At 35.3% G+C, this 12,757-nt stretch overlaps 2 protein-coding genes across 5 annotated transcripts; both read left to right on the forward strand.

Moving 5' to 3' along the window:
- Positions 1-3,586: 3,586 nt before the first annotated feature.
- LOC113741427 (acid phosphatase 1) lies at positions 3,587-5,824 on the forward strand. Its single transcript, XM_027268956.2, has 3 exons — positions 3,587-4,159; positions 4,658-4,867; positions 5,409-5,824. The coding sequence occupies exons 1-3, from the start codon at positions 3,708-3,710 to the stop codon at positions 5,581-5,583; spliced, it is 837 nt and encodes a 278-aa protein (XP_027124757.1). The 5' UTR covers positions 3,587-3,707; the 3' UTR covers positions 5,584-5,824.
- A 124-nt stretch (positions 5,825-5,948) lies between these two features.
- LOC113743037 (uncharacterized) lies at positions 5,949-12,433 on the forward strand. Of its 4 annotated transcripts, none has more exons than XM_072045306.1 (9): positions 5,949-6,277; positions 8,737-8,834; positions 9,579-9,708; positions 9,847-9,969; positions 10,113-10,166; positions 11,053-11,099; positions 11,323-11,421; positions 11,615-11,669; positions 11,816-12,433. In XM_072045306.1, exons 2-9 carry the CDS (start codon positions 8,766-8,768, stop codon positions 11,830-11,832), a joined length of 594 nt encoding a protein of 197 aa, XP_071901407.1. In that variant the 5' UTR covers positions 5,949-6,277; positions 8,737-8,765; the 3' UTR covers positions 11,833-12,433. The 4 variants fall into 4 exon arrangements, 3 of the variants coding, with proteins under 3 accessions (XP_071901407.1, XP_027126902.2, XP_027126901.2); XM_027271101.2 differs by lacking the exon at positions 5,949-6,277 and adding an exon at positions 6,873-7,554 and having other exon boundaries at positions 8,741-8,834; XM_027271100.2 differs by lacking the exon at positions 5,949-6,277 and adding an exon at positions 6,879-7,554.
- The last annotated feature ends 324 nt before the right edge of the window (positions 12,434-12,757 follow it).

Genomic DNA, 12,757 nt, shown 5'->3' on the forward strand with positions numbered 1-12,757 from the left:
AAGAAGTGTGATGAGCCGGAGGATCGCGATTCACGGTGTTTATGGAGCTTTCAGGGCAAAGATACGAATCATGGGGGAAAGAGATGGTTTCAAATTTCAATAATGCAATATTGTAGTAAATGGCAAAATTGGCACCACGATGCATGCAGACGGTACAAACTCAGTATTATAAGAACTAGCTGAATAAATAATTTTTTCCGTCTTATCCCACTATTATTGTGCATACACTTTGTTAACATATATAAAAAATTAATTTAATAAAGTTATACAAAAATGATCATTTTATCATAAAATGGAACTTGTAAGGCTTCAGATCTACGCAGCTTGCGATTCATTCTCCGGTCTCAAAGGAGTTGGATGGGGTGTCAATAAATTATAGGTAAAATCTAAATAAGTTGTGTTATGGAACTCGTGGGGCACTGGGGATCCATGTAGCACTCTTGACTGTACAAATTATTTGTTCGAGGATCAAATTATTTGGGTAGTCATTCAATTTTTGAATAGTCAAATTTTGGTCATTCAATTTTTAAAAATATAATTTTTAGTGACTGAATTATTAAAAAAAATATAAATTTTGAATCCTTCCATCTAATTTCACTATTAATTCTATCAGATCTAACTATTAATGATATGTCTCATAAATCGTGCAGATCTTTAGATCAAACAGAGTTAATAGTGAAATCAAACGAAATGACCCTAAATTTGTAAATTTGATATTTTAATGGATAAAAATATATTATTAATAATTGAGTGATCAAACCTTTAATTATTCAAAAAATTCACCGACTAATTTGCTGTTGTCCAGCCGTCGTGGCTGTCGACCGGTTGCTCCATTAGCGCATTATGACCAATGTTCAAGACGTCGACAAATTACGGTGGACAGAAATCAATAATGAATCTCCATTTTCCTCACTTGTGGTCATGGGAGCCAATAGTTCTTTCTTTTCTTTGTTTATGGTAAATTTACTGTTACTTTTACTGCGACCGCATCATGAAATGCACCTGTGACTTGTCCGGCATATTATAATTGCCCGATAGGCACGGAGTTGTTGTCTTGTTCCGTCCATTATTTGTTTGGTAAGTATTGGCTGGCTACTAATCAACCACCGGAGGAATTAAAAATTTTATGGACTATAGGTGGAGCGTGCACCATATGAATCTAAAAGAACTTTTAGGACACACAGAGAACTCGAAAATTTAATTTTGGAGAAACTTCATAAAAGAACAAAACAAAATGAAATCTCAAAAATTCAGGAGGGACTTTATAAAAGAACAAAATAAAATGAAATCTAGGGGAGGGGAGACATGCTCCTAAATTTTATGAAATTAAGAATTTAAACTCGTTGATTAATACATCTAACGATTGCAACATGTATAGAATGGAGTTGTGATGATGTATTTTATTCAAAGACAATTTGAAATTTTCTTGTATTTATCAGATCTATTCAAAAAAATTTCGAATCTATTGTAGGTGTTAATATAACTTGCATACTTGACATGTTAGTTCTTGTACATGTTTAGCCTATCATTAAGACAGCAATGTTAATCAGATTAATTTTAGCAATTTCTTAATGAAATTCATTTTTTTTTTATCAAAATAGTCCAAAAGAAAGAAAACGCCAAATGTGGAAAACAAGTCACTTGACAACTTAAAAAGGAGTGTTCTTCATTTTGTCGGCAGAACTATTCCATGGATTGACGATCATTGTTAACAGTACGTAGCCAATTATACTTCGCACATTGTTAGAAAATTAAAGAAGCTTATTTGATTGCATTATTGAGTTTCAAGTCAAAGATTTATTGCTTGTTTAGCCATTTAGGTGTTGAAAATAGGTGTCCATGCGTTTGTTGCAGCAAGAGTGTTTAGTTTAGCGGGTTAAAGGTTTTAGTTAATTTCCTTATCCATTTTCTATGTTAAAAGTTAACTATTAGGGTTGGTTCAATGATTAGAGGAAAGATCTTAGAGTTCTTTTCATTATCAAGCTCAAATTTTGGATCTAACAATTAGGGGAGGAAAGAGTATAGGAGGGGATAGAAGGGTTAAATTAAAAATAAAAATAATAAAAAGTTCCTTTTACCTTAAAAAAATATATTCTCTATATACTGACGGTGTATATATTATATATTAGGTTTAGATGCATACATTTGAATTGAAATCCAAATTTTATGAATATATATATATATATATATATATATATCATTCCATCCAATCTTAATAATATATATACTACATATCATGTTTAGATACATGACTACTAATCTAAATTTAAATTGAAATTAAACTCGTATATATGTGTTATGTATCCAATTATGATGATATAAACACTATCAGTATATATACGATTTACTTTAAAAAAAAAATAGAAAGTTCCACCTTAGCATAATTTAGTAGTTGGCATTTTAAAGGTTTCATCTACTTTGGTTTTGTTGTCTTTAATCGCTTGAAGCACCACCATGCATTGCCTTTTGAAGGGGGTGTGCGAAGGCGAAGGGAAAAGCCTTTTGAGTTTGTTGTATAAGTGACTAGCGAGCCTTTTGTTTGTGCTTTCATTCTTTTCTTTTCTGCATAGGTTTGTATATATCAAATAAGCTTCTGATCTATGTGAATTTTTTTTTATGCCAACATGCAATTTAGTTTTTAGTAATATGTTTTTAAGCTTCCGAGAAGAACTTTTTGATCAATATTGTTTAGAAATTTATTTCACTTTCTCAAAAAATCTTTAACATGTTCCAAATGAGTTGTCTAACCACGTGCAAACTAGCAAAAGCACGCACAAGTTTGACGTCAAACATTCGAAACTAACCCTAGCCTTGTGCTACCATTAATCGTTGCAGCCAGTAGGAATCTGCACACACTAGCTTTTAATCAAGGGCAACATACACTTTACCCCCGTAATTCAACGCCTTATCATATAATTTTTATATGATTTTAAAAGTCATATATAATCCTCTCATGATTTGAATTAAAGTGTCAAAATGAGAAATTTGCATTTCATAACCTAGTCAACTAAAATATCAAAAGTACCAATATGTAAAGTTGAAAATTATTTATTAACTACGGGGTGGTTATGTATATATTTTGAAAAATATAAGAGAGTTATATAGTAAAATATTAAATCATAAGGGGGTTACATGATAAAATATAAAACTATACGGGATTAGAAAATTATGCATATTATGTTTATATATCTTGGTCACTTTAGCTATTTTAGTTTTTAAGCAAGGATAAATTTTGATATTTTTATAGGTTCTGTTACAAATGATCATTTTTGTCATTTTGACACTTTAATTTAAACTATGAGGGAATTATGTGAAAAATTGCTAAATTATGGGGTTAAAGTGTATTTTGCCCTTTAATCAACAAAGAAACGACTAAAAGAAAGAGAGAGAGAGAGAGAGATGGATGCGGACCGCCGTTGCATTATTTCGTATTTCACAACGTGTGGCAACGTTTTTAATTATATATTCACTATCTGGACCACTGAAATTACTAAATGGACCACTGAAATTACTAATGTATCCGTCATATAATTTATCGGTATCCTGAGACTAGTAAAATGGTCACCACCCGAGGCTCATCCACTCCTGCTCCGGCTTGCACTGGGCTCTAGACTTGCCTCTGCATAACCAACCTGATCTTGTATAAATATCCCATCATTTCTGAGCTTCCCCTCCAGGACCAGGCACCCTAGAAACAAAAGAAGAAGATGAAAAATATTTCGGCAGTGCTTTTTCTCCTTGTTGCTCTAGCAGCAACTTCTCATGCAACATGTTTCCGGAACCCCCTTCGTCTCCTAACTGATGATGACCAAACCTCCCATGCAGAATGCATAACCAGTCCAATCCATCTTCTCAGGCCAAAATCTGGAGCTGCTGGCCATAACGTCCCACAAATCAACTGCCTAAGCTGGCGCCTGGCCGTGGAAACCTACAACCTGCGTAATTGGAAGTTGGTTCCTGAATCCTGCGAAAACTACGTAGGTCATTACATGCTGGGCAAGCAATATCGCGAGGATTGCGATGCTGTGGCTGATATTGCTATTGCATATGCTAAAAACCTCACTCTTGCTGGTGATGGCAAGGAAATTTGGGTCTTCGACATAGACGAGACCTCTCTCTCCAATGCTCCATACTATGCACGTTCCGATGTTCAATTCGGGTAAGAAAACATAGGATCTTATGACCATCAATCCGCAATCCTACGGACGTGTTTTTGCACTGTCATTAACTGCATAAAGCTTTATATGAATATACTTTAAAGGTTACTCTCTCTCATGAAATGCTACCCTCATCGTATCTCTTGTCAAGGTGTTTCATATATTCTGACAGCGACTTACAGACGGCCGATCCATTTCCATTATCACCCCCAATTCTGCAAGTCAACATTACAGAAGTATAATAAGGATTCTGCCGCGTTCTTGACAAATAAGGTCTATGTCATGCATTAGACCCTTTTTTTGGTTTAAAAAAAAAAAAAAAAGTGTATGACTCAAAATCCACCACTAGGGACATTAATAGTGGAGGTGCCAAGATCCTGTGGATTATAGTGGAAATGGGCATTGCTAAGTTTAAAGCATTGAGGATTTGACGTTCTGAATTGTAAATACTATACTAGTCTGATGAGTATGGATGTTTTATTTTTTGGATCTCTTTTCAGGGCAATACCATACAACGACACAAAGTTTAATGCTTGGGTGGCTGAGGGAGCAGCACCTGCAGTGCCTGGAGTTCTTCGTTTGTACAAGACACTGTTGTCTTTGGGGATCAAGCCCGTCTTCATATCAGGAACAAAAGAAGTATACAGAGAAGTGAGGATTTCCAATCTCAAGAATGTCGGTTATCGCAACTGGGAAAAGCTTATACTAAAGTAAAGACGTGCCCCCCTCTCTTATTGAACCTGATAATTAATTGCTTGCATTTGAATTAAGTAAGAATTATTTTTCATTAGGATTTTATATTGTTTTCACAGACACAGATACAATTTATTTAATGGATTAATCTCCTGTACGTACACTGACAGTGTATACGCTTTCACCGTTAAATGCATGACATATAATTCGAATTTGAAACTCAAATTTTGCATACGTATCATATATTCAATTGTGATAATATATACATCATCATCAGCGTGTATAAAATTTAATCTTATTTAATTAATGAGGCAACCTTGCTGGTTCTTTGCGTTACAACAAGATTTCAAATGTTCAGTGCTTCAACCTCCTTTTTTTGTTTTCCTTCCTTTTTGTGGGGGGGGGGGGGGGGACTTTGTACATGGAAAGGAGCTTCTTTTTTTTTTTAAAAGGAAAATGAGCCTTTTTTAAGTTGCAAAAGTGATATGCTATGCATCATATTGTATAGGAGTACTACTAGTTAAGAAAGAAAATTAATTAATTAAATTAATTTTGTAGGGGAGAGAATGACACGGGTTCAGCAGTGGTGTACAAATCCAACAAGAGAACGGAGCTAGTGGAAGCAGGGTACAGAATTGTTGGGAACATTGGAGATCAGTGGAGCGATTTGCTGGGGACAAATGTTGGCGACAGGACCTTCAAAGTACCGGATCCAATGTACTTCATCGGTTGAGAAAAACGGAAAAATTTTCTGATTTTTTCGCGAATTAATAAGTTGTGTTGCGCACGGTGCACCAACCAGCTCATTGCGCGATTTTGGAGTTGTGTCACTTCAGCTCAAAGTCTGTCTAATGAGTAATGAGGTCTGTGTCAGCAGCAACCAGCATCCCCTCCCCTTAATCAGCTCTGTGCCGTGCAATCTCCTTGACAACTTTCTTTTAGACTATTCCTAAATAAAAAAGTCCTTTCTTTCACTAGTTCTCTTCTCGCTCTACTTTATCTTTGTCTCTTCTTCCTCGGAGTGGGATTTTAACTTGAGCAAATGCCATGCTTCCAAAAAAAAAAAAAAAAAGCTTGAGCAAATGCCATAGATGTCACTAAAGTATTTAGAATTTTCTAAGATCGCTAAACTTCTTATTTAGCCAAAATCATCATTGAATTAAAAGAAAACATACATCATTCAACTGAAATCGGCATTTAACATGAGACGAATGAGGGAGACGCTGCTCTCTCTCACCCTAAATCGGTTTTTTTTATACTTCATCGTTCCTACTCCTACTTTTATACTGATCTATCTAAGGAATGATCCAACTAGTAGATCAGGAGATATCGATGAGAATTGAATTACTATTGCAGCAGACAAATACACCGTACATCCATTTGAATTTTGGAGAAGTCACGTATTCGTTAGCGGCAAGTGATGGGAGGTACTGCATAATTTTTATTTTGTATAGTGTTTCCTTCATGAGGCAGACAATTAATCTTGTTATTTTTTCGGAAACTTATTACTATGTGGTATACATTCGTTTGACAATCTTCGTCAAACTTCCAAAAGGTGAATTATTGTTTATAAATCTCTTAGAAGATTTGGCAATCTAACATATAGAATAATTGAAGATTGGGGCAGTATGGAAATAATACAAGAAAGCAAAATGATGAGTCATTTGGACTTTTCATGTCTACTGTAATCAACCCTATAAAGAACACCACCAATCATTTGCGCATGCACCCTGCACTGCATATATCTGCAAGAAGATTTGTTTACCAACCATTTGAAATTGATGGTGGTTGTATTTTGGAGTCTACTTTAGTAATCAATAATAATATTAGTCAAAACTAACATAAGAGTATCAAACTAGCCTAAAAGAAAAACATAATAGTGTCAAAAATTTGCCTTGTAGAAACGGGATACCAGTTTTCTGAAATGGGATCATAATAATCCTCATAGAAACAATTCACCAAAGAAACATTGAAATGGTAGAAATGATCAATAACAAAAGTACAAAATACTTGTACGTATTTTTTTTTTACTAACTTTCTTTCTACCTTTCAAATAAGAAAAAAAGTTATGATTTGGGTCTTGTAATCTTCTAGTAGGAATTTCGAGTTCATTGCCACCCATTCTAAGTAACTCTTGCTTGATGGAACAGCCAAAAATAGCTTTGCCAATAATACTAGTGGATTGTCTTCTTTATTAAAACAGGAAATAGAAATACTTCCAGCCTCCCACCTCTCATGGCCCTTTTTTTTTTTTAAAGTTTAAGTTAAAAAAAAAGGGGCATGCTATACTAGACAATCTTATGGGCCCAAAATAGCAAACACCTTTGGATGATTGCGTTGGAGTCGGCTAATGGACAGCCAGCCCTAGGATCGGATCAGGCTTTGAAAAACTGAGAGTCTCACATGAGAATTCAGCCCATGTATTGTGTGGCGCCTTCTTTCACACACACACACAGACACGCACACACACATGGGTGAGAAGCCACATCTAGTTCTAGTCCGCTGAATATATTCAGACAACAGCTTTCACTCTTCTTCATTCATGGGACCTCCTCAATCCTAAGTCCATGATCATCCTACACATCAAGGTTACGTTTGAACTTTGCTTCTTTGTTTATTCCCAAGAATCATGATGGTTCATTTAGCTTAAGAGGACTACAGAGGAGGCCTGTTTCTTTGCTGTTGATATTGGCTTTTTTCTCTGGTATGCCTCTTTATTTCATGGTGAAATTCATCTTTTCTTTAGGTTTAGAGTGTTTCCTTTGTGTGTTATCTATTTTTCCCCACTAATCTGTTATGTCAAAACTTACTGCTTGAAAATCACTAAAATTTCATTTGGTTTTTTTTTTTTTTTTTTATCATGGTTTCTTTTTTATGTATGTTCTGATATTATCATTTTTTTTTGTAAATAGAGTTAGTCTTTGGTTTTGGAAGTGTTGCATGAGGATGTGTAGTTAAGTTTTGAAGTAAATCAGGGATCATATATCAGCATGTACGTGGATTAAAACCGATGATACTGCAATAATAAGTGAGCTCCAGCAGTAGGTAGGAAATAATGTCTTTTGAAATGGTTAGGGTAAAAATAGGGGTTTATGTTCATATGGTTCTGCCCACTAAATCAGCAGCATGCGTGTGAAAGCAACCTGAAAGAAGAATGTCGACCTATATGATAAAAAAGAATGGGAAAATATGCTCAGTTCGGCCCAACATTGTTGTTAATTTTCCAGGAGAAATGTTATTCTCATATAGTTTAGTTAAGATTCTAGGTGGGGCTCCTGTAGTAGAAAAACTTAATAATCAAGGAGCTCCATATGTTTATTCAAGGCTACAATTAAGCAGTAACGGGTAAGTTGTCATCAAATTTTTCTCTTTTACTGGAGTATATATGGAGGTTTATAGATAAAGTAGATTATGTCTTGCTTCTTCATCTATTTTAATTGATAAACAAAGATTGCAGAGAAAAAAAGGTCGAACCCCTGATTTTACGCATTCTTCTTTGTACTTATTTCTGCAGTAAATAGTGGGTTAGGTACATGCTGAGTATTGAATATGTGACTCAAATACACTTTTGACTTTTAGTTGGAAAGGGTTTCAGTCTTTGGGTGGAACTTTGAAAGAAAATGGGACTCCATTGGTGGTTTAGATGAAGTTGTCTTCTGCAGTTGTATATATTGGAGTACTGCTTTTATCAGTCATTGTTTTTTGTTTTTCTAATTAAGCTGTGGTAAACTAGATTTTGCTATTGGTAGTTATGATAAACTATGTTGGTCCACCTGTTGCATTTTAGAAAAGTTAAAACAACACTGGTCAGTACCTTGCATGTTTCCCTATTTGTGCTCAGTTTGTTGGAGACAGTGATGAATCTTTTTGGCCTAACTTTGGTTAGGAAGCTAGCAAAGAAGAACATTTTGTTACATGGCATTCAGAGGGCGAGGACGTGGTGGATTTCGTGCTGCTAAGCAAGAAAATTTAGATCTCTTTCTGGTAACTAAAACTAAATTTATTGCCTCTTGTTATGGTGACTTTTCCTTTCCTGTAAGTTGCTTTGTCGCCTTCCTAATAGTCAAAGCTTGCACTAGTTATTTTCTTCTTTTGCAATTTCTTGGTTGTGAATAATTTCTTTTTAATGGTACGAATCTGAACTGATTGAAAATAGATTTAGCCTGTTTAGTCTTGTGGTAGGGTAGAGAATTGTAAGCATTTGAAAGATAAGAAAAAGGCATTTCAGAAACGGTGATCAACCAATCTCTACATATACTTGCATTTATCTCACAAAGTAATTGAACCAAAATCTAAATTACCTGAAGATTTTTCATATTTGGTTGTATTGAGAAAAAACTGGATTTTCAGGCCTTCAAGGGAAGTTTTGGATTTGTCAAATGCTGTAAACTTCTAAACATGTCTTAAACCTTTTCAACTACTATGAACTTAGGGGTCTCATGTCGCCTTTTTCTTTGAATAAAAACTTAGAGCTAAACTCCATAAGTGCAAATCATCAAAATCATCCATAGAATGATATTTCATAGCCATTGTATGGTAGTAATGTAAAATTTCAGTTTAATCAATGGCGGTTAGGCAAAGGTTGTTTTGACCCTATTGAGCTGCTATTGTACGGGTTCCCTATGAAAGTATCTTGTTATTGTTTATACTTAGTTTCTGTAATAACACTAATGCATTTGTCAGTTGGGTTGTATGTTGTGCTTAAGTTATTTCATTGCACAATTGTAGGAAATTGATGAACTAGGAACTGCAGAAAGTGTGAAAGTTGATCCATCCTTCGCTGTGTGGTTTAGTAAATTTCAGAGGTACTGGAACTCTTCTCCTTATTATGTTGAAGATGAAAGTGGAGGTGCAAAGAGTAAGTACTCATATGCTTGAACACTGCCTTACTTTTGCTTTTGGAGTAGCAGAATGCGAGAAGAAATAACTCTGATGCTAGAACTGTGTCAACTGATTGATATAATTGTCTTGTTTCTTCCTGAACTTGTGCTGGTAGAAAGTCAAAGAATCGAAATAGAAAAGCTTGCAGACAGGAAGTCTAAAAAAACGAGTTCAAAGCAGCCACTCTCCCACTTCATAAGAATGGAGCCTGATTATGTTCCTGCTGAACTAGCTAAAGGTTTGTGATTCTTGTCAATTCTGGAGATCTAAAAATGGTTGTAAACTCATCATTCACGGTAAGTATCATTTCTTATCGTTCGACCTTCTCCTTTTCCTTTGCCTTTTACCTTATTATTTTTTGGTGTGCTGATGGATGAGAAGATGAGAAGAAGGAGAAGCATGGTATCAAAAGAGTGAGATGGAACCCTGAAGCAGGTGATATGAGAATACACTTTGTTGCTTCTTTCATCATGCTTAAATGTATTTTTTTAATCTTTAAGCTTTTTAACTTTTAAATGAAGTTGATCTGTCAGTGTTTCATTTTGTTTATGTCAATAAAATGTTAAATTTTTTTTTTTTTAAATTTAGCTGTGGTCAGCTCTGAGATGGTTTTGGTTTATATTTTCCATATGATTAAGGATTGTCATTTGAAATGCCTTGATGGCCTTTTGTTTTCGTATTTTTACCTGGTGAATTTGATAATTGAGAAATAGTTGATAGTTGACTGCTTCTTTGTTCTGAATTTCTCCTTGGTGGTTCTGGCTTTTCATTTATAAATATTTTATGCCATAAAAATTGAGAAATAGTTCTGTGAGCTACCACTTTTTTGGTTGGCTTCATGAGCAATGGAATGTTCTCCTTCTTCAGTTTCATTACCATCCTTTTGGCAACAGTTTTCAGTCTTTCTCATGGCAGTATTGAATAGTCACAGGATTGCAAATTAGATTTGGACCCAGTGTGCTTTTGGAGTTATTTGCAATCAGTAGGCCTGGCAACTTAATGATTTTCATTTACTTGGTTTTGAAGCTTAGTCATTTATGTATTAAAAAAGAAGCTTATATTATACTTGTTTACTTTTACTGGTTTGGTCTGGGAACCAGTAATTGATTCCTAGGATATGTTTTTCCGTTTAAACTTGGGGACAAAACCAGAATTTGGGAAATATTGAAACCTTGTTTCCCATGAAGCAGATTGTGCTAGATTGTTAAACACCACAGTGACGCTTCAAGGACTTTAAATTTGCTGTAAAGCTGCTCATTTGTTTGGCTTTTGTAGAGTCTTAACTTATTGTTCCATACTGACAGTGATTTTCATGTGGCAGACATGCAGAAGTTGGATGTCTTTGAAAAGCTTGAGCAGAAGCATCAGGTAAGAATGCTACTGTTTGTATTGAGCACTGCTTTCTCTCTTTTGGTAGAGCTGTTTGAAACACCGAATAGCAGAAACAAAAGAAAGCAATTTCTTTATTCAGTGGCACAATAGAAGTGAGAAGCATTCTTGAGCAGATGAACGCATTTTTCTACTCATTTTCTTCACTTGTCCTAGTTGGTTGTCCCGATTATTCTGTTTCTATTCACCTTGAACGCAATAGGTACAAGAATTAAATGGGAAGGAGGATGAGGAGGAGGAAGGAGATGAAAAACTTGAAGAGGATGAAGAGGAGTATAGTGATGATGGTGATTATAATCAGGTATTTGTAACAATTGAGACTGTATTTCTGTCTCAGGTTCAAAAAGGGCCCTGCCGGAAGATGTGGGGAGGGATCAACTGTTGGCAATGCAAATCGTTCTAGACCTCATGCTTTGACTTCACCTGTCCATTGCAAATGTCATATAAAGCTTATATTTGGTGTAGATGCACTAAAACTCAAAAAATTGTTGCAGAACATTGATTTTGATGATGATGAAGACGACTTTAACACGGGTGACGATAATGATGGTACGGACTTTGTCTTTGGCATGATCTTACTTTTTTCACTTCCACTATTGTATACCAACAATAGAGGTTTCCCTTGCCTTATAATGGTTGCGGTTTAATTACGAAAGCTAATGCTACTGAATCCATTGCGTTGCGTCGCATCGCAGATGAACCAGAACTTTAGATGATGCATTCGTAAACGTGCTATCTGGACTCCTTTAGTTGGGACCAACAAAGACACATCCTTTTACCATTTTTGCATAAAGCCAGAATCAGAGGCTCTTGGAGATTCACAAACTCTGTCAAGATTCGACGTTTTCATTTTGTGGTGGTGACAGTTTATACCATGGAAGAAGATAATGGTTTTCTTGTGGTTGCAAGTTCTGGGAACGGGGAGTGACAGCTGGAGCCTTGCTTCATTTTTTTTTTACCTTTTTTTGGTGATAATAGCATAAAATTGCATCTTGAAATCGAAAGTTGTAATAACCGGTAATGATAATCGAAGGAGAACTTTAAACCTCTACATGGGTGCAAGTCAAGGGATTTGATCCCTTGGCTTGCATTCTAATATCCAGACTACCCTACCCGTCTGTCTAGATAGGTGGTGATTCACTGGATTTTCCACCTTTTTAGGTGTTTCCTTTCTCTTAGTGTGGAGTAAGAGTGGTTATAGTATAAAATCTATCGTATCGGCGAAAAAAAAAATAGAAAATTGTAATGTGAAGGCACGAACTATTTATCTCTTAAATATTCATAATTCTGATCCTACCCCTTACCGACGGCAACCAATTGTACTAGAAAACAGGCCCCCCTAAGGCTGCCTGTATTATTAGAAAATTGTTGTTTCCTTCTTTATCCTGCAATGAAAGTCAAATTATTCAGATGGTCAAATGAAAATTCAAAATGTCATCACTGCGTAGCCCGCGATTTTTCTGTCCACAAACAACATATATATACTAGTAAATACTATGTTTCAGCCGCCATGAATTTGTGACTGTCCCCAAACTAGGAAACTTGGATGATGGAATATTCCTTGATTTATGTTCATGTTAGTGGGTAGAAGGATAAGTTTTAAAGCCGCAAGAAAAGAAACTGGACGTTTCATCATA

Source organism: Coffea arabica, chromosome 4c (assembly GCF_036785885.1).
Source record: "Coffea arabica cultivar ET-39 chromosome 4c, Coffea Arabica ET-39 HiFi, whole genome shotgun sequence".
NCBI classification, from domain to species: Eukaryota; Viridiplantae; Streptophyta; class Magnoliopsida; order Gentianales; family Rubiaceae; genus Coffea; species Coffea arabica.

Excerpts from the sequence above, each read along its gene's own strand:
- LOC113741427 (XM_027268956.2), top strand. The coding sequence starts at position 3,708 with ATGAAAAATATTTCGGCAGTGCTTTTTCTCCTTGTTGCTCTAGCAGCA. Across the intron at positions 4,160-4,657 it reads CGTTCCGATGTTCAATTCGG|GGCAATACCATACAACGACA; the intron begins GTAAGAAAACAT and ends ATCTCTTTTCAG. Across the intron at positions 4,868-5,408 it reads TGGGAAAAGCTTATACTAAA|GGGAGAGAATGACACGGGTT; the intron begins GTAAAGACGTGC and ends TTAATTTTGTAG.
- LOC113743037 (XM_072045306.1), top strand. The coding sequence starts at position 8,766 with ATGGCATTCAGAGGGCGAGGACGTGGTGGATTTCGTGCTGCTAAGCAA. Across the intron at positions 8,835-9,578 it reads AAAATTTAGATCTCTTTCTG|GAAATTGATGAACTAGGAAC; the intron begins GTAACTAAAACT and ends GCACAATTGTAG. Across the intron at positions 9,709-9,846 it reads TGAAAGTGGAGGTGCAAAGA|AAAGTCAAAGAATCGAAATA; the intron begins GTAAGTACTCAT and ends TTGTGCTGGTAG.